This window comes from Meles meles, chromosome 4 (genome assembly GCF_922984935.1).
Source record: "Meles meles chromosome 4, mMelMel3.1 paternal haplotype, whole genome shotgun sequence".
Classification (NCBI taxonomy): Eukaryota; Metazoa; Chordata; class Mammalia; order Carnivora; family Mustelidae; genus Meles; species Meles meles.
In genome coordinates this window covers 160231334-160255978 of record NC_060069.1, presented here as the reverse complement: position 1 = coordinate 160255978, position 24645 = coordinate 160231334, and the positions used below count along the sequence as shown (strand labels likewise).

At 49.2% G+C, this 24645-nt stretch overlaps 1 protein-coding gene across 1 annotated transcript in view; it reads left to right on the top strand.

The window, feature by feature from the left end:
• Positions 1-258: 258 nt before the first annotated feature.
• Positions 259-24645, top strand: part of DSCAM (DS cell adhesion molecule) — an 818243-nt gene continuing 793856 nt past the window's right edge. The window contains exon 1 of the mRNA XM_046001392.1: positions 259-346. Coding sequence (XP_045857348.1) covers positions 304-346 — 43 coding nt within the window. The 5' untranslated portion in view covers positions 259-303. The remainder of the gene's footprint in view (positions 347-24645) is intronic.

The window sequence follows — 24645 nt, the reverse complement described above, 5'->3', positions numbered from 1 at the left end:
GCCGGCGGCCCCCTGAGCTGACGGCGCACCTGGGCTGCAGCCCCGCCGGCCCGCTCTGGCCGCAGCGTTGGGCGCGGCGCCCGGGAGCAGGTGTGCAGGAGCGCAGCGCGCGGCGAGCGCAGCCCTCGCCCCGGAGCCCGGCCGCGCCGCGTGCCCGGGCGGCTCGGCAGCAGCGGCGGCGGCGGCGGCGGCGGCGGCGGGCGGGCGGCGGCCCCCGGGCAGGTGGCGAGCGAGCGGAGCCGGGCGGAGCGCGGGGGGCGAGGCCGGCGCGTCGCTCGCGGGAGGCCGGGGAGCAGCAGGGGCATGTGGATACTGGCTCTCTCCTTGTTCCAGAGCTTCGCGAATGGTGAGCCTTTCGGTTTGTGGTCAACCTCATGGCTTGTATGGACCAGAGTGTGGGGGCATTGGATGCATGGGTGAAGTCTTTCCCTTCTGCTCCCCCCATCTGGGCTTAAATTGTCATGCGTTTCTTTCTTCCTTTTTTTTTTTTTTTAATATTATTTTTATTTCTTTGGGGAGGAGAGGAGGCAATGTAGAGAGGCCGGGAGGGAAAAATTGCTCTGTAATCATTTAAAGGAGCTTACCTAGCAAAGTGACGGCTCGGAGCTAACTCCAGTACTAGACAGCTACCTCATTCAGAATAAACCAGGTTTGGCGAGAGGAGGAGAGACCGGGGAGATCGCCGCTTGCTTTGACACATTACAACCTCAAAGGGACATGACATTCCGAGTGTGGGCAGGTGGAGGGTCAATGAAGAGCACTTGCTTTCGCATTCAGAGCTTTTTGAGCTTATAAAAGATGGGCTTTAAATCTGCCACAATTCATCCCCGGCAGCAATGAAGCCTTTAAGAAAGCTCCGTCCTTTCCCCCTCCTCCCCTCTCCCCAGCCTTCTGGGGTACTACATATTCCTCACAGTCATTTATGTAAAAATATGCACTCATAAGCATGACATCATCTGAGATGTTGACAAATTTTTAAGAACACCTGTACAGTTGTCCAGATGACATCAGTGACTATCGTAAATAGCATTCCTTTCCTCGCACCTGTCAATATTGCATTTTGAAATGCTTTCTTCCTGGGGATTTGGAAAGCTATCGCTCTTGCCTGAGTCAGACCCAATTAGTAAGTGTGATTGCACCTTAGGTCGTCTGTCACGGCATACATATGGACTCACATGTATGAATGGCTTCTTCTCATTTGGGAACTGGGGGAAATTGTCATCATTTGGCATTGCCTGGGAGTAGCTAGCTACAGCCTAAATTCCCATTTCAAATTTTGGAGCACCAATCTGCATGAAATGTATGACTTGCTGACAGTTAAAATTAAACCATTAAGCAGAATCCCCTACCCAGGAGATAGAGAGAGAGAGAGAGAGAGAGGGAGAGAGGGAGAGCGCGTGTGGGGGTGGGGTGGGAGGGAGGAAATCTCGCCCTGGTGAGAAAATGCCAGAAGCCAAGGGGAGGCTCTGAGATTTTCTTGGAAGATGCACAGAGAAGCTCTGAGTGTTAGCTGCATAGGGGTGCATTTTCTTTGCCTATCTAGATAGCATCCTCAGAATCACCACACTGACAGGCCAAAGGAAACGCATAAACTTTGTAAAATTAAAAAAAAAAATGATGACTAAGAAAAGGTGGAGCTCAAAGGAGTCGCTCCTGAAATTAACACAGTAATGATGCTTTGCTTGCTAATATAACCTAAAGGGAAGCGTTCAGAACTTTCTTTTGGAGGTTTCCCAGCAGGAGAGATTCGCAACAAGTTCTGACATGACCCCATCTTTCCCAGAGGGCACTCTACCTCTTCCGCAGCCTCCTGGGAATTTACCTTGGGGGAGAGATCTGCCATAGCTAATGTGTAGTGATGCACCAGGAAGGTTGGCCCTTTATGCTGCTCTGCTAATGTGAGCTCGGAGAAGATGCAAAAATCACATCCATCTCTCCTGTGCCTCCAAGCCTTGATGGCCTGTCTCACCTGTCAGGGCGTACGTCTCTGGACTCCTTGGAAAGGCTGGGATCACAGAAGGAAATGAAATCTCCATCCTGTTGGGAAGTCCGTGTTGCAGGATGACGGAATCAGTTCCCATTTTACAGTTTCACGGTTAGAGGTGACGAAAATAGTATGGGAGAATTTCTGATACCGTTTCTGACCCAGGATGCTGGGAGTGTGTGTGACTTAAAAAAAAAAAAATAATTTTCATACCAAAAGAATCATAAGAGAATCAGAGAGTGAGAAATTGTGTAAAACCTCAAATATTCTACATGGAAAATATATGCAAAGGATATGTCTGTGCATATGTATGAGCATTATCTCCTTTTTTTTCCTTGAGCATTATCTTCTTACACCTTTTTCAAGACCTTGAAAGTTGATTGATAAGCACTATTATTGGGACTGCAATGAACACAAGTAGATGTTACAGTATAAGCTGATAGGCAAATGCATAATTTTACGTGACTGTGTTATGTGGCCTGATGCTATCTAACAGAAGGCTATGGAACTCTTTTATATAAAAATGGCCCTCTCTTTATATGACCAAGCATTAAAAAAAAAAATTAAAAAAAGAAAGGCCCGACTGTAGAGCTCTGGGCTCTTTCATTTTGGGGGGGAGGGAATTAGCTTTAAAGAGTTTCTCAATGAATGATGTTCAATGCCTGCCGTGCATAGGATCATAAAATATATGGTCATGTGAAAAGACTAAGGGTCCAATTTGGAATGCTGTCTATTCATAGGGCCACATTTCAAAAATGTGAAATCAGATGGTTCTTACCTATCTGAATGAGACTTGGGGAAAAAAAATATTTCAACCACTGTCATAGTTTGTTCTACCTTAATTTTGAAAAATTCCCGAATGTGTGTGATAAAAGATCTATGAATTCTAATACCTAAGCTGATGACCGCTAGGCCTCAAACAGCAAAAATGTCTGACATGATTTAAAAAAAATCTATTTGTAACAGATTAGGCAGTTTGAGATCTGGGGGTGCTAACAAAATAAGGACCCACTGGGCATCTGCGTTTTCGTGGCGGGCAAGAGCATTTTTTCCCACTGATGTAATGGGATGTACATTTATTTCTTAATAAAAGCATGGTTGCTGGACAGGCTACAGACAGGGTTTTGGGTGACAGATAAAAGTGAGAAGGCAGTCCCTTCATGGGTTAAACCCTTGAACGAATTGCCTCACCTGATCAGGTCCTGTCATCATGTTTAAAGCAGTCAACGTGTTCTGCAGTGTTCTGGAAATATTCACGGGAGACCTTCGGTTCCAGTGCAAGAAATCAGGGTCCGTGAATGTGGAGATACATATCCACACACATGTCCCTGGATGGCTCTTCAGGACAGAATCAGGCTGCATTGTGTTTAAGCACAATTTCTCTTGGTTTTAACCCCACTGAGCACATTCGAGGCTAAGATTCTGTTAAAAGCCTAGACAGGCCTCTGGATAAGCAGAATGAGGAACAGTAAGCATATTTATTACGGAGAATACCTTTTTTGACAGTATCTTTGCATCTCTATGTACACACGTGTCCCTGACCTCTTCTCCTGAGCCATGGGATCTTGACCTTTGCTGCTTTGCTGTTTTCAAGAAGCTCGTGGGGATTAGAGAAGGTGGGAGGTGGGAGGGAGACAGGTGTTCCTCAGAGCGGAGGTGGGGTGTCAGCCCATTTCAGGCCTCACCAGTGCCTCTCCGCAGGATGTCTTACTGCAAACTGGACGTTTTATTTAAATTTAGGAGTAGACCTTTGTGAGTTCAAATGAACCTTGAGGGCTTTTAAAATAACTTATTTTATTCCTGTAAATACACACAAGTGAACAGGGTCATTAGGGGAATAATTTCAGGGCCTCCTGCCCTCCTCTCCCTCCCGTGTTTTTATTAAGCAGATTCCAATTCTATCTCAACATTTCAGAGCTCACCTGAAATTTCTAGCTCTCTTAAGCTGTGTGCCCCTGCCAGATGCCCTCTGTAGGAAAACAAAATGCCATGCAGACCTTTAATAAATGCCAAGAAGAAGTCTACTTCTTGACTCCCTCCTGTAGGCTCCTTGGCGTGACCACAGTTCAGTGCTGCCTCGGGGAATCAGGGACCCGCTGGGCAGAATGGGGACAATACACAGCGTGCTGGTGGGGGAAACAATTTTGACCCCCCACAAATTGCCAATCTAAATGCCTAATTCCTGGACCTCCACGTAGCTCGCAAAGTGTTTTATCAAGGATGTGTCTGGGATGAGATGCGATGACCATTTCCGGAAGGGACTCATGCAATTTGCATTGAAACTCGGTGTAAAATTTTGGGCTAAGAGAGAGAAGAAGAAGAAGAGAGAGAGAGATGGAGAAGGTCGTTTTGTAAGGAAAGACCTATGAGCACTGCAGGAGGCTAGATATTTATGTCTGAAAAATTAAAGGTTGGATTTCTCAGTGGCTGCATTTGCAAAATCGATGGCTTCCAAGTTCCACAAAATTAGCTGAATTCTCGGGGGTGAGATTTGAATGTGCCTCATCAGTAATTAGGGGAACGAGACATTGAGGCTTGGCTGAGGCAGGGCATCCAGTAGCATTTCCTTGGTTTCCTTGGTTTTCCGGGGGCGGGGGTCGGGTGTCCCCGCAGAGCTGGCGGGGCCAGGGCGTTCTCCAGGACAGCCGCGTCGGGCATTTTCCCGGCTGCCGGGCCCACACTGGCCCTTGGAGGCCGGCTCCGTCGGCCGGCCTAGGAGACGGAGAGGTGGTGCTACCTGCATGTCAATTGTGTCCCTGCCGTAGGACACTAGTGGGCGGCAAACCTCGCCAGACTGGTGCAGCCAGCCTCCTCCAGCAGAGCAGGCGAGCCCCCGCCTCCGGGAAGCGCGGCGGTGCTGTGTGCGGATCCGAGGCTCTCCTCCCCGCGGCCGCTCCAGTCCCAGGGCCCGGACTCCGCGGTGGCTCCGTGCGCGGGTCCGGGAGCGGCGCGAAGGCCGTGGGCAGGCAGGCAGCGGCCGGCCGTCTTTGTTTCCGATTTTACGAAGGAGGACCCCGCTCGCAGCACTGCTTTGAGACCTGAAGGTGCACAGAAAGGAAGGTGCATTTGCATAGCCCCTTCCAAACTGGCGGGGGAGCCCGGCCCAGGCGCGTGTGCGTCTCCTCTTGGAGGTGGCCGCTCCAGGAGCAGCCCCGCGCCTGATTGGCTGACCTTCCAATGTCATTCCGAGAGGCGCTGCTGGCTTCTCCTCCCGCTGATGGTGACAGGGGTGATGCTGCCGCTCCCGCGCCTCTGCAGTCCGTCCGTCTCCCTGCCACGCAGGGCTCTGGGGTCGGGGGTCCCCTCGCCGCTCTCCCAGGCAGACTGGGCAGCACCTGTTCCCCTGGGCCGGTGTTAACGCTTCCCCTCCGGGAGAACTGGGCACAGAAATTCCGATCTTCTACGTCCCTCCCCCCATATTTGTGTTCTTGTTAATGTGTCGAAGATAGGAGAAAATTCGAAGTTGCGTTTCCGTCCCTGAATTTATGGGTTAAGATAAGACAGTGGGAATGGAAGATTCCAGCAGCCCAACTTGTACTCAGTTCTGGAGCATGCCCACAGCACGACTGCTGCAGGCGACACTCTCCACCAAGGGGGCTGGGGGGAAGTACCCTGGGGCAGATAGATGACTGTCTCGTAGCTCAGAGGTTAGCTAGCCCTTCAGGATGCTGGGCAGGGCTGGATTCAGAGACCTGCTCCCCAGATTCGGTCCCTGCGTTATGCTCTTTCATGGAACCGTGGCCATTGTTCTGACGGTGTCTAGGGCAGTCCTTCACTGTTCATTTCTTTGGCGCTTATTTGACTCCTGGCTGTCCCCCTCTTTAGAAGGGAAGGTCCACCATTTAGACCCACTGTGCAGAGCATATGCATGGAGTAGGGGGAGAGGGATGTTGGCTGACCGGGTGAACGAAGGGACAGATGATGGACAGACCCCTCCTTCCTTCCACTCCCGCCTCTCCTCTCTCCCACCCCCACGTCCCCCGTCCCTAAGACCATGGTGAGGAAGGATCGTAAGCAGCTGTTAGATTCCTTGTCTCCTGCCATCTTGTTCTGACTCATGGACTTGATGGCTATACAAGCATTTATTTGCTAGAAATGCTTCTGGGGCATTTTCCTCTCTTTTCCCAAATGGATTCACGTTTGGAATAAGTGTTGGGACTCTACCACTGGGTCAATACGGTGGTACAGTCGCTTTGGGTGCTCCTCCTGATGTGGATTGTGTCAAATGTCACAGAACGTAAGTTCATAAGCACACCAACCCCCATGTTCTCAAGTATATGCTAAGCACAGGACTCAGAAGTCCTGTACAATCACCGCCCTGCCGTGTTCCGAAAACCAGTCAGAAACATGAAATCAACGCAGAGGTTTCCCTGGGGACGCTCGGAAATTCATTTCTTCATCAAAGAGCCACCCGGGACATCAAAAGAAAGCTCAGTTTCTTAGAACTTCATTGTCTTAAAAAAAAAAAAATCACATTACTATTTTTTTTCTTAAGTATCCCATTGATTTATGAGTTTCTCAGCATTATCTCTTTCTTTCTCATTTTGCAACAAAGCGAAACCAAATGTAAAAGTTGGTTCCTTCATCAAAGTAATGTGAAAGGAATGTGTTTGATTCATCATTGAAATTTCAACTTCTGTTTCAATACAAAAATCAGATTAGGTGTCAAAATTTTTAATATTTACTATCTTTTGATATTTGATGATCTGTATTTCTGTGTTGATTTTCGATAATTACGGTATTTAAAAAAAAAAGTCACTCGGCTGGGTGAATTTTTGGTCTCGAAGCCCCCTGGAATGTGTAAATATATGTTCTAGTTTAGCAGTGAGGGGAGGAACAGAGTCAACAAGATATTTGTTGAAAGTAGAGGAAGGAAGGCTCTCCTGCACAGACAGACAGGGTGACAGACATTGATAAACCGTACCTGCATCCCTATTTAAGTTATTTTTACGTGGACAACAGTGAGTAAGATTTTAAGAGTGAGCAAGCAGTGCTATTTATAGAACTCCGTTTTTAAATGCAGCAGTTGGGACAGTGAAAGAAAGAATGGAAAAACGCGAGAGATCACCTCCACAACGCATGCTGGCTTCCCCTAACTCCCTGGCACCATGCAGAACTTTTGGAGGAGACAAAAAAAGGCATACCAACCCTTGCTGAGGTCCTGAGAAATCGCTGGGGACACTGCAGAATGTTCTAGAAACGCTCCCTGAGTTGACGTCTGTGTCTGACTTGGAGGTGGGGTAGGGAGCCAGTGCAGGTATTGTTTGGAAACTGGGCCTGGGTAGGTCTGGGGAGGGTGTGCCGCATGCTGCGTGGCCACAGAGCCTCGCTGGGCAGCACCCATCGCTGCTCGGGAAGGTCAGCCACGGACAGTGGGAGGGCTGAGTCCGCCCGAACATTTGCAGCAGAGCAAGTACTGAGAGAGGGGTTCAAACTTAGGCTCTTGTAAGATCACAGTCTCCTCCATGTTAATCGGTGACTAAATTCTGGAGTTTTAACTTGTTCCACCCGCTCTTCTAGACCGGCGGGCCAGATGGGCGGGCTGAGTCACCACAGGCTGCTTGATTGACGTGAATGCGTAAATGCTACCGGACAAAGAGCACACACCTGCTCTTAACAATGAACTGGTTTCCCTTCCTAGCTAGCACTGCATCTGTTCCTTGTAACACTTTGGTTTTACTAGTCTCAAGTGGGCCTTATTTTCCACTAAGAGTAGGACTCTTGAATTTGTATGGGATTGAATGAATTGTATGCTGGTGTACGGGTTGGAGATCTGAACAAAAGCCACGTCCTGACCTACCCCTGAGCATGGACGCTGTGAAAAGCATTTGCCTTTTGTCTTGTGAGGGTGCATCTGTAAAATGGGCCATTTTGCGGCCAGCCTTTCCAGACTGTGGGATGCATACGTTTGCTGAGGTGACGGAAGACGTTGTGAACTATTTAATTACCAAGTTTGATTGACGTGAGCCTTGCCTCTTTTTTTTTTAAATTTTATTTATTTATTTGTCAGAAAGAAAGAGAGAGCGCACAAGTAGAGGGATAAGTAGGCTTCCCACTGAGCAGGGAGCCCGATGCAGGGCTCGACTCCAGGACCCCGGGAGCTGAAGGCCGATGTTTAAACAACTGAGCCGCCCAGGTTTCCCGACACTTACCTCTTTTAATATTGAAATGAGAAAGGAGGAAATAGTTTTAAGCTCCATTTTACACAGAATTTAAACGATTCTTATCTGCTGTGCACAAATACACTGAAAGTTTAGAGTTCGTTTTTCTAGGCTCCTGAACTCGCAAATTACTGGACATTCCTGTAAAACCTACAGCGGTGATAACACTCTCTGAAGATCCCGATGACCTCAGGGTCCCCAGGGGCCCTCCACATCCTCAGGGGACCTCCGTGAGGCTCACATCCAGCTGGGACCAGAACCCCCAGCAGGCAGGATGCTTACCGAGGTGACCTGTGTCACACACTGAGGAGCCGGGCTGTGTGAAATGGCCGATGGCAGCGGAGACCCTCACCATCCACACCTCCCGACATTGAGCAAAGCATTGACGTTCCTCATGAAATCTCTGCTTCCTCACTCACCGATGGACATTCAGGGCGATGGCAGGATTTCCGTGATTATGTCCTAAGACAGAAACAAAGTCGGAAGATAATTAGAACCACTGCAGTTCTGTGTGTTTTTAAATTTTATCTCCCCTCCCATTTTTTTTTCTACATAAAGGACCTGAGTTATGCTGTGGAAACTTTTGAGTAAACATATTTTCTCATTAGAGAAACCCGAGATTCATCTCTTCTCTCCACTGTGGCCTGATTTGATCTTGGGTTCCCACAGGACCCCAGAAACCCCAAATCCCAGTCTGCTTAATTACACTGTTTATTTCTTAATATTGGCTGTGGAGCATTTTTAATAACCAATTTGTAGCTGCCCGGGGAAGAAAGAACAATGTTTTGTAATATTACATGTGAGACTTCAGGGGTGAGCTGAAGACCCCTGACTGCAACATGGGCAACTTGACATGGGGCCTGGGGGGGGGGCGTCCCTGAGTAATTTTTCACTTACCCTAGAGCTGGTCATTGCAGTTCCTGCAAAGGGTGGTCACTGGCCACTCTGGCCATTGAACAAGAAATGCATAGCAAATGTGAAATGCTCCCTAAGGGAAAGAATTATTCTTTCATAAATTATTCAGGTTGGTGAAACCCAGGTTAGCAGTTCCTATCGGGTACCTTGACATGAGCATGGAAAGCAAGTGGGATGGTCAGTTACCCGACACGTGCGTGCGTGTTAGTACTCCCCCAGATCAACACCTATTACATCTTTCGTGGCTGCTGTTTTACATAGACCTGATGGATATTTACATAGAAAGCTGGGAAGAAAAATTCTGACCTACACGTGATGTTGGTATTTGTCTTGGGCAATTACTTTGATCTGTGGTTCATTTGAGTCTGGTGGCGTCTCACATCACCAGCCCCGACCACTCCCCTCTTACTATTTAAGGTCCCAAGAGACCGCACATTCTCCCTTTTGCCCCATCACTGATGATGGGGGTTGGAGAAAACGCTGTGGGCTTTGGTGGTCCCGGGTGCTTGGGGGAGTAGGGACTATGGGAAGACCAAAGATATGGAGAAAGGGGCTGCACCAGTCCCCATATCAGGATGACAGGAACAGACGAGGAGGAAGGAGAGGCCAGGCTGCCTCTAGGCATAGTCCGTTGACACCTTGGACCCTGTTCTAGTAATGTGCCTCTTTCTGGACCTTCTCAGCTGTGGATCAAGGCCACTGGTTCTCAGTGCCATGTAGGCTGGGGCAGCGAAGAAGAAGCTAAGGAAATTTTTTGGAGAGTTGGTCCCCTCATGAGTCTCACGCTGGAGATTCCGAGGCCGGCACCATTTTGGGAAAGGGCTGTACTTTGAGAACGTTCCTCAGGCCTCCTTCCACTGTGTGCCCTTGCCATCTCCTTCCCTGCCTCCACAGGCCCCCAACTTTGTGCAGAAGACTGAGCTAAGAGTCACATAGTTTCCCGCCTCTGACCTCCAGAAGGTCTGGTTTTGCAGCCTGAGGTCTGCATGGTTGAGGAGACCCAGTCTTATTTTCCTGATCTGGGTGCCCCATAAGCCACCTCTGGAAACACACACATCGGAAAAGAGCTTCCTGGCCCCTGTTGGACATAGAGGGCCAGACACTGGCTAGAAAGCCAACCCAGTTTAGTTTCAAGTGGACTTCAGTTCTTGGTGAACTCTACTGAGTAGCGATTTACTGGCAGGATGAACATGTGTGGGGCTAAGTAGTCATTGACTATCGATCATGTGGGTTTGGGCAGGTTGGGGGAGTAAAAGCTGGAAACAGGGAAGACCCTTACTTAGTAGGGGGAGGTGTGACCCCATCAGGGGCACTCCTAATCTGGATGCTAATAGCTTGGGAATCATTTGCATCTAAACATATATATATGTTTGCATGTCTGTGCATGCCATTTCTTCTTACTAGGATTTCTTGGGTGTTCTGGTCTGTTTCCAGCATGTGCTTTGCTTTTGGGCCTGGTTCCCTTTTGTTTTGTCACATTGACCCCTTCCTTGCCAGCAGCCAGAGTCCTAGCAGAGAAGCCCTTTGACATCTACATGTAGTACCATGGCTCCAGCAGGAAGTCGATAACACGGACCCGAGTGGGTGACAAATATACAGAGCGCCCATCTATCTTGGGAGATGAACGAGGGCAGATTGAGACAGGAGAGGAAAATGGATCTGTTGGCAGCGTGAGGTTTTGCTTTGGTCCCAACCCAGGAACATGACATACGCCTTCATTCAAATATCGGTGCTCAAGCTCCTTCCAAAGTCAGATAAAACCACTTGGGGATCTTTTGCTCTTTTGGGTTTTCTTGGTCTCTGCCTCCTTCTTTGAGGCGGATGACCCCAAACTGACTGTGTTTAGCATATGAAGCGTGCACCGTCATCCCACGTTGTCACAAAAAGGGAAAATGGTGGACATATGTGCATTTTTAGACCTTGTCACATGTATGCTAAAATCGAGGACAATTACTACTGGCAGAATAATCCTTTCAAAACACCGTGTCCTTGATTTTTGAACTAAAATAGACTTGAAGATGTGCTGGAGAGAGGCCTAAATTCAGAGCCTTAAAAAATATCCTTTTGTGTCCTGAGATCTTATTTTAGATAATATTAAAAATAACTTTCCCTCCCAGGCATCTTAAACAAGTTTGATGTTATAATGCTTTGGCGATTTTATTGTGATTCACCGCAGAGATCATCTTTCAGAGCGGCTGTTTTGATATTTAGCTTTAGAAGAAAACGGTATGAAAGGCATTGCAGGCTGAAGAAATGTGATTTCTGCTTACTCAGAACTCCAGGAATTAGGGGAGACCCCGTTTCTTTGCAACAATAGGCTCCTACTCCTACGTCCCTTTAAAAGGGGGGCATTGTGCTAGGAAGTCAGCCGCTCTGCGGAGGGAGTTCGCAGAAGATCTCCTCGAAAATAGCTCCTAGTCCCTCTCTGATCTGGAGTTCTCAAAACCGCTGCAGTTTTCACAGACTGTTCTCTTTAAAATTTCGCTCTGGCGTAGGTCACTCTCTTTTGATCTCTCCCCCGTGGGAAGGGCATAAATATTTCCATCATCAAGTTTAATGACCTGCAAGAGATGCACCAGTCATTGTAAATGGTTAAACACTTTCCTTAGAAGAAATACAAATGAGAGCTCGTGTGACTCAAATTTATTATTAGAGTAAATCACCTTAACCCATAGAAAATATTTATTACATGCCACAGTTAGGTGTGGAGCGCTTCCCCCCTTCGGTTCCTGGCACCTGCCTCCCTCCGCAAGCGTGAGCATCCTTCCGGCAGGGGTGTCTAATGACCCCGCTGCCCAGGGCCGGGCAGGGAGCCCCCCCACCCCCACCCCGCAGTAGAGATGGGTTTGCTGGGAGTGGAGCGGCTTTCTGCCCTTGTCTCCTGTCATTCTTTTCACTTCCTCTCTCTTTCCTTGGAAACTGGAGCAAATATCTGAACCTCCATGCACACAGGAGCATATGGGGGGAGAGCCGTATGGCCCCAGGGTCCGAGGCCTCCACGGGGGCTGCTGATTCCCCCCGGCGAGGGCGGGGGGGGGGGGTTCTTACGTGGGCAGGCGGAGGCACCTGTGGTGATCCTTTGGCTGAAGTCTGGATGCAAGGGACAGGGTCCTTTCAGCCTGTGGGTGACTCCCTTGGGGGTGCCCATGGGAGTCTGGAGATCTTTGCTTCGGGGGAGGCTGGTGTTTAGATAATTGTCTGGAGGGTCCAGGCTTTGGCATCCTGGGTTCTTGCGAGCTCTAAACAGAGCCATGAGACAGAAAGGAAACTCCGTGGAGCTATGATTTGAGGCTCATTATTTTTGGCAGATGGAAATAAAAGACTTCCCTCCCCCGCGCCCTTTTATGATCTGATCATTTTGAAAAAGGGTAGGATCTTGACAAATGCTGGTCTTCTGTAAATTTAGTGGTTCTAACCAAGGGCAATTCCACTGCACCTCCCCCACAACCTGGTGACAATGGGCCCCGTCTGGAGACATTTCAGTTGTCACAGTTCTCGTAGGGGAGGGGATGCCGCTGGCCCTGGAGACCAAGGATATCACCCACCGTCCCCAGTGTGCAGGACAGACACCCCTCCCCCACACATTGATAAACAATTATCTGGTCCAAGATGTCAGTCGTGCCGGGGTTGAGCGATCCTGAGTTAAACAGTGTGGGGCTTAGTTCCTACACAGGAATATCAGGTTTGTGCTTTTCTGTGGCTGCAGCGAGCGGCCGGGCGAGAGGGCAGAGGAAGGCCCTCTGAATCTCAGTTGTAATTCCTGGGTTGCCAAACTCATCGCTGCTGATACTTCTGTTGATGAAGCTTGATTTACTATCTGCTTTTAATTTTTTCACACATGAAAAGAAGAAATCCAAACCGTATCCCCTTTCAGGCCAAGTCACTGAGAACAGGAGTGCTGAGGTGTTCCTCCAGCCCTTCCCCCCTCAAGTGATTATGCTAATTCGTGTTTGATCAGATGATTAAATTATAATTCGATTAATCCTGCGTGCAAAGCGCTCGGAATGCATTTCTCTCGCCTGGTTACCCTGTGCCGGGAGCGCCCTGTTCTCGGGCTGACGGAGGCCTGCTCTTCCTGAAGATGTGGATTTCTGTTTTCAAAGCCCTGCAGAGCCTTTGTTGCATGGTATCAGGGACAGGGGATATTTCTGTAACCTGTTCTCCCAGGCAGGGGCTGGGCTGCAGAGGCCTCTGGGGAACGTGGAAACCCCACTTAGGAAGCACCAATTATTTGAAGACATAGGATGTGAAGAAACACTCGGAGGGCAGGGAGCGCCCCTTCCTGCCCGGAGAGGTCTGTGGGGCTCCCAAGGCCACCAGCCCCGCCTTTGGCCCCAGAAGGCACCTTCCCTGCTGTCTTCCTCCCAGTCCGAGGGGCACGTGAGCTGCGGGTGTGTGCACGGATCGTGGAGCCGTGCTCTCTGTGTTTATCTGAAGTGTGTATTTCCTGAAATGGTGTTGTGTGTTTCCGTTTTTAATACGGCTTAAGGTGGTGGTGTTCATCACTGCCTGCATTTCCACGCTTGAACCTCCGTGTAGGTGACTTGGAGGTGTGCCGAATGAAGGCTTACCAAATGCCCTGTGATGGGAGAAACTTGAGATGTGTTGGAAAGAGCATGAACGGATTTCACCTCCGGGACGAGAGGTTGTCATGGGTCACTTCGTGGTTCCAGGAGCACCGCGGTGGTGGGATCTTGCATTACCTGTCCTTTTCTTCTTGTCCTTTTCTTCTCCCTTTACCTTTTTGTATTGCTGGTTGTCTGGTTACTAGAAACATCTCTATTTAGGACTTTTTTTTTTTTTTCAAAATACCCATGTTTGGATCTGGCTGGATATTGTGACCTTTGCATTTAAGAACAGGCCAGAAGATGATACCTGTGTCATCTGTCCCATATACCTTGTCCTGAGAACTGCTGGGCCCACGGAATTAATAGCATACGGTCTAAACACCTACTTAGATTTTCACATCTCCCCTAGTCTGAGAAGTGTGCACTATCATTTCCAAAGGATTTTATTTATTTATTTATTTAGAGAGCACAAGTTGGGTGAGGGGCAGAGGAAGAGAGAGAATCTCAAGCAGACACCCTCCCGCCCGCCCCCCAACTCCAATGACTGTGGAGCCCAATGCAGGGCTCCATCTCAGTGGACCCTGAGTGACCCTGAGGTCGCTTCACTCATGACCCTGAGGTCATGACCTGAGCCGAAATCAGGAGCTGGACTCTTAACCGACCGAGCCACCCAGAGGCCTCGTGTGTCGAATCGTTTGTAAGAGATTACAAGCTCTTGATTTTCTTCGAAGAATAGAATTCTACTTGTAATTCTTCCCATAAAAAAATGGAAGGAAGAGGAAACTCACACTTACCAAGCATCTGAGGCGTGCAGGCACTTGGCTTCCTGTCTTACGTGCACTTGTCGTGTTAGTAGTAAGAGTGAGGATGATGTCGGGGGCAATCATGGGTGTTGCTTATTGCTAAGATACGAGGCATGACTTGGAGAGTTGACAGTAGTGCCTGTAATGCCCAAAGCTGGGAGGGGGTAGGCATTCTTACCTCCGTTCCCACCGTCAGGTGGGGTTGGATGGTGTGCTGCGCTGCACAGCTGTCACATGGCAGACCAGGGCCTGGGCGCAGGTCGGGGTGCAGACCCACACCGCCGTTCAGCGTCCGTGCCTCCTCGGGCGTCGGGTGGGAAAGTGCCGCCCGCGTCAGTTTTGCAGAATAAGAGACCAGGGCTTGTGGATGCTGGACGAGGGCTGTGGTCAGATGGAGCCCGTCATTCCGGGTCCCTGTTATCTCCGCACTGTGAGCAGCTCCTGATCCTCCCGACAAAACCCTGTTTACTCGTTTCACTTTTTTTTAAACTTTGAAAATGATGCTGTTAAATTCACTTTAAAAGTTGAGCCATAAAAAGTTGTCTTGAGAGAGTGGAACATCATCTCTGAAGAATGAGTGTAGGAATGGGGACAATTCATTTGCTTTTCCTTGTCAGCCGTGGCTTACGCACTTGCGCGAAGGTAGGCGGGTAAGGGACAGGTTAATTAACTTCTATCCGCTTCGTGGCAGCGCTATTTCGTGGCATCCCGTCCTGCTGTCAGTGAGCTTAAGAGTGACATTTATATTCTGTTCATGTTTCGTGGTGGGACCTTCCCCAGCCCCCAGGTTTAAATTGTGTACCTGCTTTTTATTTATTTATTTATTTTTTTAAGGTTTTATGTATTTATTTGACAGAGAGAGATCACAAGTAGGCAGAGAGACAGGCAGAGAGAGAGGGGGAAGCAGGCTCCCTGCTGAGCAGACAGCCTGATGCGGGGCTCGATCCCAGGACCCTGAGATCATGATCTGAGCCGAAAGCAGAGGCTTAACCCACTGAGCCACCCAGGCGCCCCTGTGTACCTGCTTTTAAGTATATCAGATTTCATTTGTCCTGAACAGACCATCCGTTCTCACAGGTCAGAATGTTGGACTGAAACTAGTTTTTGAAGCTGGTCATTGAGGACTGGTAACCAAGTGAGGCTTTAGCCTCAACTGGGCTGTTAGGAAAGAAAGATACAGATTAGTTTAGTGCCCACAAGTCTGAATCTTATCAGTGCTGCTGAATTATTTCACTGGTTTGTCCGTGGGACAAGTATCCCAAAGAGCTGAGAAAACACAAGCTAGACGTTCACACTCGCCGTAAGTGAGGATAGCGTATGGGTGTGCATGGGTGTGAACACAGCCGCCACGCCGTGGCAATGGTCTTGCTGTTCGATGCTTACATGACATTCAAACAGGACTTGTAGGAAGTTCCAGGGCCCAGATAAGATGAAAACAGCCGGGCGCCTGGGTGGCTCAGTGGGTTAGGCCGCTGCCTTCGGCTCAGGTCATGATCTCAGGGTCCTGGGATCGAGTCCCGCATCGGGCTCTCCGCTCGGCGGCGAGCCTGTTTCCCTCTCTCTCTCTCTGCCTGCCTCTCTGCCTACTTGTGATCTCTCTGCCTCAAATAAATAAATAATAAAAAAAAAAAAGAAAAAAAAAGATGAAAACAGCCAGCCCCATCAGTGCTCAAAGCTTGAATGACCCAAGCGTCCCTTAGATGGGGGAACTGTTTATTGACTGGGTGGCATCTTGGGGTCACTCCTTGGGTTCATTGGTGGGAGGTGCTGATGGAGTCAAGGCCCAGATCCCCCAGCTGGACCCCTGTCACAAAGTTTGTCTGCATTCTCTCCACTCAGCCACCACGCAATCACAGAAGACCCGACCACAGGGAGATGAGAAGATATTGGGCGTTTGCCTCTAGGGTCAATGTTGCGTGGCGTGCTGACCGCACCTATTTATAGTAATTGCTGATACTTCTGGAACACTGACCACGCAGCAGGGGCTACGCTAAGTGCTTCATTGTATCGTCTCATTTAATTCTCAGCCAGGTCTTTGAGATACTTACGCACATTATCCCTGAGGGGAATCAAAGTGCATCACCTCTTAGAAAGGTCGGGAGGCTTTCTGAACGTCATCCATCCAGCTAGCGGTGAAGGCAAGATCAGAACCCGGGCAATCTCATTCCAGAATGCCTGCGTTGACTCCCTCCTCAACTGTCTGTTAAGGAGCCCCGGATATCTGGGCTGGGCCCTGAGCACGCACACTGGTGGGAGTGGCGATACTTCTCTGGAGAGCTGGGAATATGGGGTATGCCAGAGGCTTGGGTTGGGCCAGATCATTTTCTTAGCGTTTTCTTGGAGGAAGATGATGGAAAAATGGGGCAGTGTGGGTCCAGTTTGGGACTTTCAAGGTTGGTTTGTCCCCATCACCACCTTTCTAGGGTCTTAGCTCTTTCCTGAGCTAGGATGCTCAGTCGGCGACGGACCGCCAAGCCCACGCTGCCTGTCCCAGGCTGCCAAGCACCGGTCCTCACCACGCCGCAGCCTGTGGCACGTGTCCCTTGCCTTCCCAGGTCTATTCCCATGGTGTTTGGGTTGAAAACGAAACCCTCCAAATTTTGGTAGACGGTGCCTGAGGCCTTGTCTGGCGCATCACCTGACAGTTGGTACTGCTGCTTTTGCTCTAATGTTTCCTCCCGTCCCTTCCCTCCCGGTGCTCGCGCCTACCCCGAGTTCCCCTTGTCTCAGAGACTTTAGGAAACACCGGATGAGACCCAAGCCAACCACAGTGCTGCCGCAGCAGAGCAGCTGAGCCAGCCTGGAGAGACCCGCCCGCTGTTCTCACACGTCCGAGGCTGGGGCCGCGCACCTCGAGTGGGCCCTTGGGTCAACCCTCAGTCCCCGTGGTTGCCTGCAGCTTCCTGTGTCTGCGGGTAGACGGTTTTCTACCTTCTCATTCCTCTGCAAACCTCAGACTCCGCTTCGTTGTCTACTTGCCGTTGATGACCTCGGTTCTTTTACGGAGAACCTAGAAGCCGCCAGGGAACTGCTTGGACTCCCCCCACACCGCCTCCCGTTTATCACGGTGTCGTGTCTTGGTGTCTTGCCCCGGGTGTGATCATTTCCCTTCACCCCAGGAAGGAGGGAGGGGCTTAGTTATGCGGATGATGGGTCCCTGACTCTGGACCCTGAACAGAGGGGGTGGACAGCCAGATTTTAGTCGTGGAGGCTCAAGGCCCACGGGATGCAGGTGTCTACCCAGTGCAAGGCCTCGGTCAGGAACAGAGGGAGCCACGGAGGAGGCTTCGCATTGTTGAGGGTGAGAGCCCCTTGCTTCACACAGAGGATGTGGTTGGCTTGTTGCCAACTCTGCAGGCCCACAGGGCGGAAGGCATGGACCCCGCTGCTCAAGGGTGAGCGAAGACTGTGCCTGGTCCTCCGATGAGGAGGCTGATGAGGCTGGGGGTCTGTGTCTGGAGGAGCAGAGCGAGAAAGGAGGACTAGGGTCCTGGCCGTTTGTAGAGCTCGCGATTTTACCAGATGTGGAGGCAGCACTGAATGTGAGCGTTCATTTCAGGTCCAGCACCACAACCCCTGTGCATGCTGCCCGCCGCCCCTGACCGCAGAGGCACCTGCCTCGCCCCTCACAGGCTGAGACCCCCACCCATGGGCAGAATCGCACTGCCTCCTGTCCACTTAAGGGTCTGGCCTCATGTCTGTGTTCCCGCTCTCAGGCACATCCCAATTTCCCTGTCTGGCGGGTAACGCACCACAGGACCTTCTCTCGCCCATCGGCACACCAGCATGTGGACTGACATTACGAACATGTAAAGGCACGAACATGTAGCGCTAACACGCAGAACACGCTCCCCAACAAACCGGCTCTTCTCAGTGCACCCCTCACCCACCTCCCCTCTCTGACACCGTTTAGAGCAGAACTCCTCACAAGAGTGGCACCCAGCGGCATTGCTCACACAGTGAGGTGAGGGTTTGTGTCCAGGGTCGTCTGCCCAGTTCCACTGTCACTGCTGGGCGGCGTCACCCCCATGTCCCCAGTCTTCATCTTGTAAGATCCCAGCCACTGTCGACACAGGAGTTCCGGTCACTGTCCCTCCTGAAACACCTTCCCTGGGATCCTGGGTAGCATCATCTGTGGGCTTGTCTTCTGCCTCTCTGGTGTCTGCTTCCTGTCGTCTTTGCAGAGTCTCTTCTGCAGTCAGATGCGAGGGGATGCAGCACCCCAGGGCTCAGGTCACAGACCCCTCCCCTATTTACCCTTCCTGTAATTTAATTTAGGCTGAGACTTGAAATACCATGAGTATGCTGACGACATCCACATTTGTCTCTCCATCCCCGGCTTCCCCTCCGAGCCCCCACTCAGACCCTTCAACCCTCTGAGACTCAGCATCTCCCCTCGGAAGCCCTGTAGGCATCTCACATGTGGACCTAACCCAGAGTTTCTGGATCTTTCTCCCCACATCCTCTCCTGTCCCAGGTCTTTGTCATCCGCGGTGAGAGTTGCTGCTTACCCCTGCTCAGGATAGAGCCTTGGCGTCACCCTTGACGGCCCCCCCTTCCTTCCCGACTCAAGGACACCACCAGCAGTTCCCAGGGACTTGACTTTCAGAATGTGACCATGTCCTCCACTTCCACTTCCAGTTCGGGCCGCTGTCCTCTGTGGCAAGGCTCGGCAGTAACTGGCCAATGGGTCTGTCCTTGTACGCTCTCACCTTGCAGCTGGATTGCCATCCAGTGTCCGCAGGGACCTGCTTACATTGTAAATGTGACTGCAATGCCTTTCTGCTTAAAGCCAGTAGGGACATCTCCCATCACCCCTAAAGTAAGCCCAACATTCCTTCCTGTAACCCAAAGGGCATCCAGGACATGGCTCAGGCTGGACACCCCACGCCACCTCCTTTTCAGCCACGACGGACTTCTGGGTGTTGCTCCAACAGGCTGAACTCGTCCAGGCTCAGCAACTCGGCTTCCCATCCCCTGTCCCTTCGTCCTGGGATGACCCACCCTTGAACTTTCCACTGTCTGCTTTTCCACTTCATTCCGTCCTCTGCCCGCATGCCATCTCCTAAGAGAGGCCTCCACGATCTGAAGTAACGTGGCCTTCTTTGCCTCCCTCTGTGTTTCCTCCGAGCAGTTATGGGTGCTTGCGATAATGTGGTGATTTGTCTGTTACCTGTTTCCTCTGACCAGGGAAGCAGGGGCCTTGCCTGGGTCTTGGGCCCCAGGAGAGCTCCTGAACCCTGCAGGTGCCCAGCAAGTGTTTGCTGACTGACTGAGTCAATGAATGTTCTTTACAGGGCTCTAACTCTAAGGGGCTTGATAGTGCTCTCTTTAATTCTTTCCTGTTTTTCCCCGATGGGCTGACGGCATCTCTGTGTACCAGGAGCTTCTCCCTGTGGAAGACGTGGACATGCATACTGATAGGAAGGTCAGCAAGCATCACACCCTACGATTTTCAACTCTGACCCATTCTCAGAGGCAGAACAATAAAAAATACCTTAATTTAAAAAGTCATTGTCACCAGACTGAGGATGGTGCAAGAAAGAAGACCACTTTTGTAGGTTTTCCGTGGGTCATGGAAAAATCCCAGGGAAGAGAGGATAACTCCCGGCTGCAGAAAAGGCTGGATGTGGTAATGATCGCCATGTTGGACACACGGAGAAGGCCCTGCAGTGTTTGTGGAGGCAGAAACAACTTCTGATTTGACTGTTTAAAAAGTGCTTTGGGCGTTTTGCATGGAGCACTGGGTGTTGTGCAAAAACAATGAATACTGTTACGCTGAAAAAAATAAATAAAATGGGAAAAAAAATAGTAAAAGAAAAAAAAAAGTGCTTTGGGGAGAAGGAGGTTTCAAGTCTTGGCTTTTAAGAAGGTGCATATTTTCACTGGACAAGGTGGGCCGTGGGCCGCAAAGAGATGGCAGGTGCAAAGGGGGAACGCAGGAAAGTTCTGGATGGAGGAGGGCAGTAGCTCTATTCAGCTTTTGTGCAATGTTGGAGGAGAAGATACATCTAAAATGGGAAGGATAGAAGTGCCTGGGTGCCTCAGTTGGTTAAGCATCTGCTCAGGTCATGATCCCAGCGTCCTGGGATCGAGTCCCACATCAGGCTTCGTGCTCAGTGGGGAGTCTGCTTCTCCCTCTGACATTTCCTCTCTTCTGCTCTCTCTTTCTTTGTGAAATAAATAAACAAAAATAAAGTCTTTTAAAAATAAAATGGGACAGGGAGCAGAACATGGAGAACTGGAATTCAAATTAAGTTTGTATCTAAGGCTTTTGTGTTAAAATCATAGTCTAAGTCATATGACTGATCGGTGCCATGTTTTGGCTGGGGTGCCCAGGAAGGCCGAGCTGGGAACCCTGGTGGAAGGGTGGCCAAGAAGACTGTGTTGGCTGCCCAGGAAGGGGACAGTCAGGCACTGGGATGGTGGTGGGGGGCTGGGTGCTGACAGAGAGGGAGGAGGGTCAAGCAGGGAAATCGGTAGTGAGAATCTGAATGCGACTGCTGGTGAAGCGGGATCTAGATTATCCCTGTGGACCATCTCACTATGTGGAGTTGCTGGCAAACTAAAGGCATGAATGACGAGTACGTTTGTAGCCTTGTACAATCATTGCTGCCCAGATTCCTTCCCTTGAATATTTTTTTTTTGTTTGTTTTCTTTTAGTGGGGGTACTATATGGAGTTTGCCTGCCTGAGAGATAGATGTCATTGGTGGGGTTTTATAGTGCCCAATGAGAGGTACTGCATGATTTGGTTACAACCTGAGAGAGCCTGGAAATTAGATAGTAGTTGGTACAGGTCAAGGGCTCACCCCGAGAGAGGAACTAATACACTCGAACCACTGAAAGACCCACAATCTTCATTTCATTTAGTTCTCCCATTTCTCCTGAAAGTAAAGCATTCGAAAGTTTAACACTGATCATGAGCCTGGGTTGCAATGTCACTGTGGCAACCACCGTCTGTTAGTTGGTGATAACTGGATACATTTTGGTTCCCTTTCTTGTGAACCTGTTTGGATTCTATAGTCACCGGAAAAGGAAGGGTCAAACAGAGGCGTGAGGATTTCTAATTTCTGTTGTGTAACCTAACTAGGTTAACCTCAAGAAGCGCCAGATCAGAACATCGGCACCCAAACATCTATTTCCTCCTATTTGTATACTGTGAGCCACAGAAATCTATGGTAGGGTTAAAAAATTGTAAGTTAAAAATTTTATTCCATGTTGTGAGTTTCTCGAAATCTCTGCACTCTTAAACAAGTCAAATTTAGATCCAGCAGAATTCAACTTAGTATAACTTCAACCTCAAAAAAATTTATGGCTCAGTTCATCATCCACATTCGTGGTCTCATTTCTTGTTGTGTGACTTACAGGGTCTCTTTTTTGGTTTATCTCTTTTGTCAACTCCTTTCCTTTCTTCCTTTGTCTCCTTGCCTTCCACACGTGCTCACACTTCCTCACACACGCTCTGTGTGTCCTTAGATTAAGCAGTATTCTTTTTTTTTTAATATTTATTTATTTATTTGACAGACAGAGATCACAAGTAGGCAGAGAGAGAGGGGGAAGCAGGCTCCCCGCTGAGCAGAGAGCCTGATGTGGGGCTCCACACACAGTGCTCCATGCAATACATGTCCTCCTTAATACCCACCACCAGGCTTACCCAACCCCCAACCCCCCTCCCCTCCAAAACCCTGTTTGTTCCCCAGAGTCCACAGTCTCTCATGGTTTGTCTCCCCCTCCGATTTCCCCCAACTTACTTCTCTCCATCTCCCCGTGTCCTCCGTGTTATTCCTTATGCTCCACAAGTAAGTGAAACCATATGATAATTGACTCTCTCTGCTTGACTTATTTCACTCAGCATAATCTCCTCCAGTCCCGTCCACAATGATACAAAAGTTGGGGGTTCATCCTTTCTGATAGAGGCATAATACTCCACAGTGTATAGGGACCACATCTTCCTTATCCATTCGTTCGTTGAAGGGCATCTTGTTTCTTTCCACAGTTTGGTGACTGTGGCCACTGGGGTACAGATGGCCCTTCTGTTCACTGCATCTCTGTCTTTGGGGGTAAATACCCAGTAGTGCAATTGCAGGGTCATAGGGAAGCTCTGTTTTTAGTTTCTTCAGGAATCTCCACACTGTTTTCCAAAGTGGCTGCTAAAAACCATACGTATATATGATTTAGGCTACAGATTGTGATGAGTTGTGATTATCTCGAGGGACTGAATGTTACTAATGTTGCTAATGTTTGATCATGAAACCAACATAAACTCACAAATGGGTTTTCTTAGGAAGAGATTTCTTATGTAACCAGAAAATATGTACTGTGTATATCTTACGCCTATTGGGAGTATGGAATAAGAGAAGAAAAGTAGAAAAAAGATTTCTGCCCTTGAAGAACTGGCCATTTTGTTGGGAAATCATGATATATAAATAAGGAAATAAGATCTTTTTAAAATGAAGGTATCGGGCGCCTGGGTGGCTCAGTTGGTTGAGCGACTGCCTTTGGCTCAGGTCACAATCCCGGACTTCCAGGATCGAGTCCCACATCGGGCTTCCAGCTCCTTGGGGAGTCTGCTTCTCCCTCTGACCTTCTCCTCTCTCATGCTCTCTCTCACTCATTCTCTCAAATAAATAAATAAAATCTTTTAAAAAAACGAAGGTATCATAAACTGATAAGAAAATTACCTGGGTAATGTAATGTAGTTAGATTTAAAAATGAGTTGTTGGTGGTTCTGAAAAGGAATGCCTTTAATATATTTAATAAAAAGGAGGGAGCTTGCTTTGTGCAGTGAAGACAGGGAAGGCTTCACGGAGGAAGAGCAGCATTAGCGGAATCCCGTGGGACATGGATCAGGGCTGGACAGCAATTTGAGGATGGGGGAGGACATTGGCAGCAATGGTGTGTGTATGTGTGTGTGTGTGTGCAGCTTAGAGGCTTGGAAGTCGGGGTGAGCATTATAAATATGGAGACTGGTTCATGGTTTTGCGGGAGGTGGAGGAGCAAACTTCAGGCTTCCATGAGAAGATCTGAAAGACTCTGAGCGTAAGGCCATGTGGGGGACACCAAGTTCCCCATTGCAGTGAGACATTTAGAAATGGTCCGAAGAGCATGTGCCCGATTCAGACTTGTGGCCAACAGCTGTGGTCTAAAGGTAGCAATGACTGCAGCTACTTCCAAAATCCCAGGACAGGTACTAAGTTTTTACAACGTGGACAGGAGAGGGTTTTCGTTTAAGGCAGGAAAAGATGAATAGGAAGAAAGAAAATTAGGAAAATGCAGGGAATTCCCCATCACTTACAAATGAAGAGCTTTACGAAAGGTAAAATTTACGACCTCTCTGCGTGCTAACACCAGCCATGGTTTATGATCCTATAATTATCTAAAATATCTCGTCTTGCTGTCTGCACACGCAGAGGGGTCAACACTGGAGATAGAATGGGTCAAGGCAAAGTCTGTGCTAAGATTATTTGCCCGGAAGAGGATCTTTACCACTCTAGGAGGTGTGTTAGGGAAAAAAAAATGAAGTTTAATTATTCATCAGAGTTATAACCTAGTCAAATTTAGTCTTATTTGAGACCTTCCCCTTAACCTTTTAGGATGTAAATTGGATTTGTATGTTAGTTCCCTGACTCTGTTTCATGATGAGTCTTAGCTTCCCTATCAGCACATTGGAACATCTGGGGGGCTTGCTATCATTTTCCTTTAGTGAGACACCCTTCCTAAAGAGAGACTTACATTTTTAACTTCCTATTTCCCCTCCTTAAAGAGAGTGATTCTGTTTTTTAAATTGCTACTGCGGTGACTCATGGAATGGTGTCTTTGCAAGACCATTCTGCATGTGGCACACGGGAGGGGCGGAGTTTGGGGACACTTGCCGGGGACAGGGAGTTGGGCGTGCATAGGGGTCCCAGGCTGAGGGGCAAGCCCTGGAGGAAGGAGGAACGATGACCCTGACAACAGCCTGGCTTCTACGATGGGAAGAATAGAAAATTGCAGCTTTGCAAAATCAAAACGTGGGGACGTTTTGAGAAGTTAGAGTCAACGTGTTTGCCACATTGGGGAGAAGATATTTCCCCAATTATTGATAGTGGAGTTTAAAGCCATTTGCTAAGTGGAAGACAAATAGAATAAAGTCGGGCATTCTACTTTGGAGAAGTTCTTGCTTTCGCGAGGGAAAGAATGTTACTTCGTACATCAAAACTGTGAGGTTCCTTCT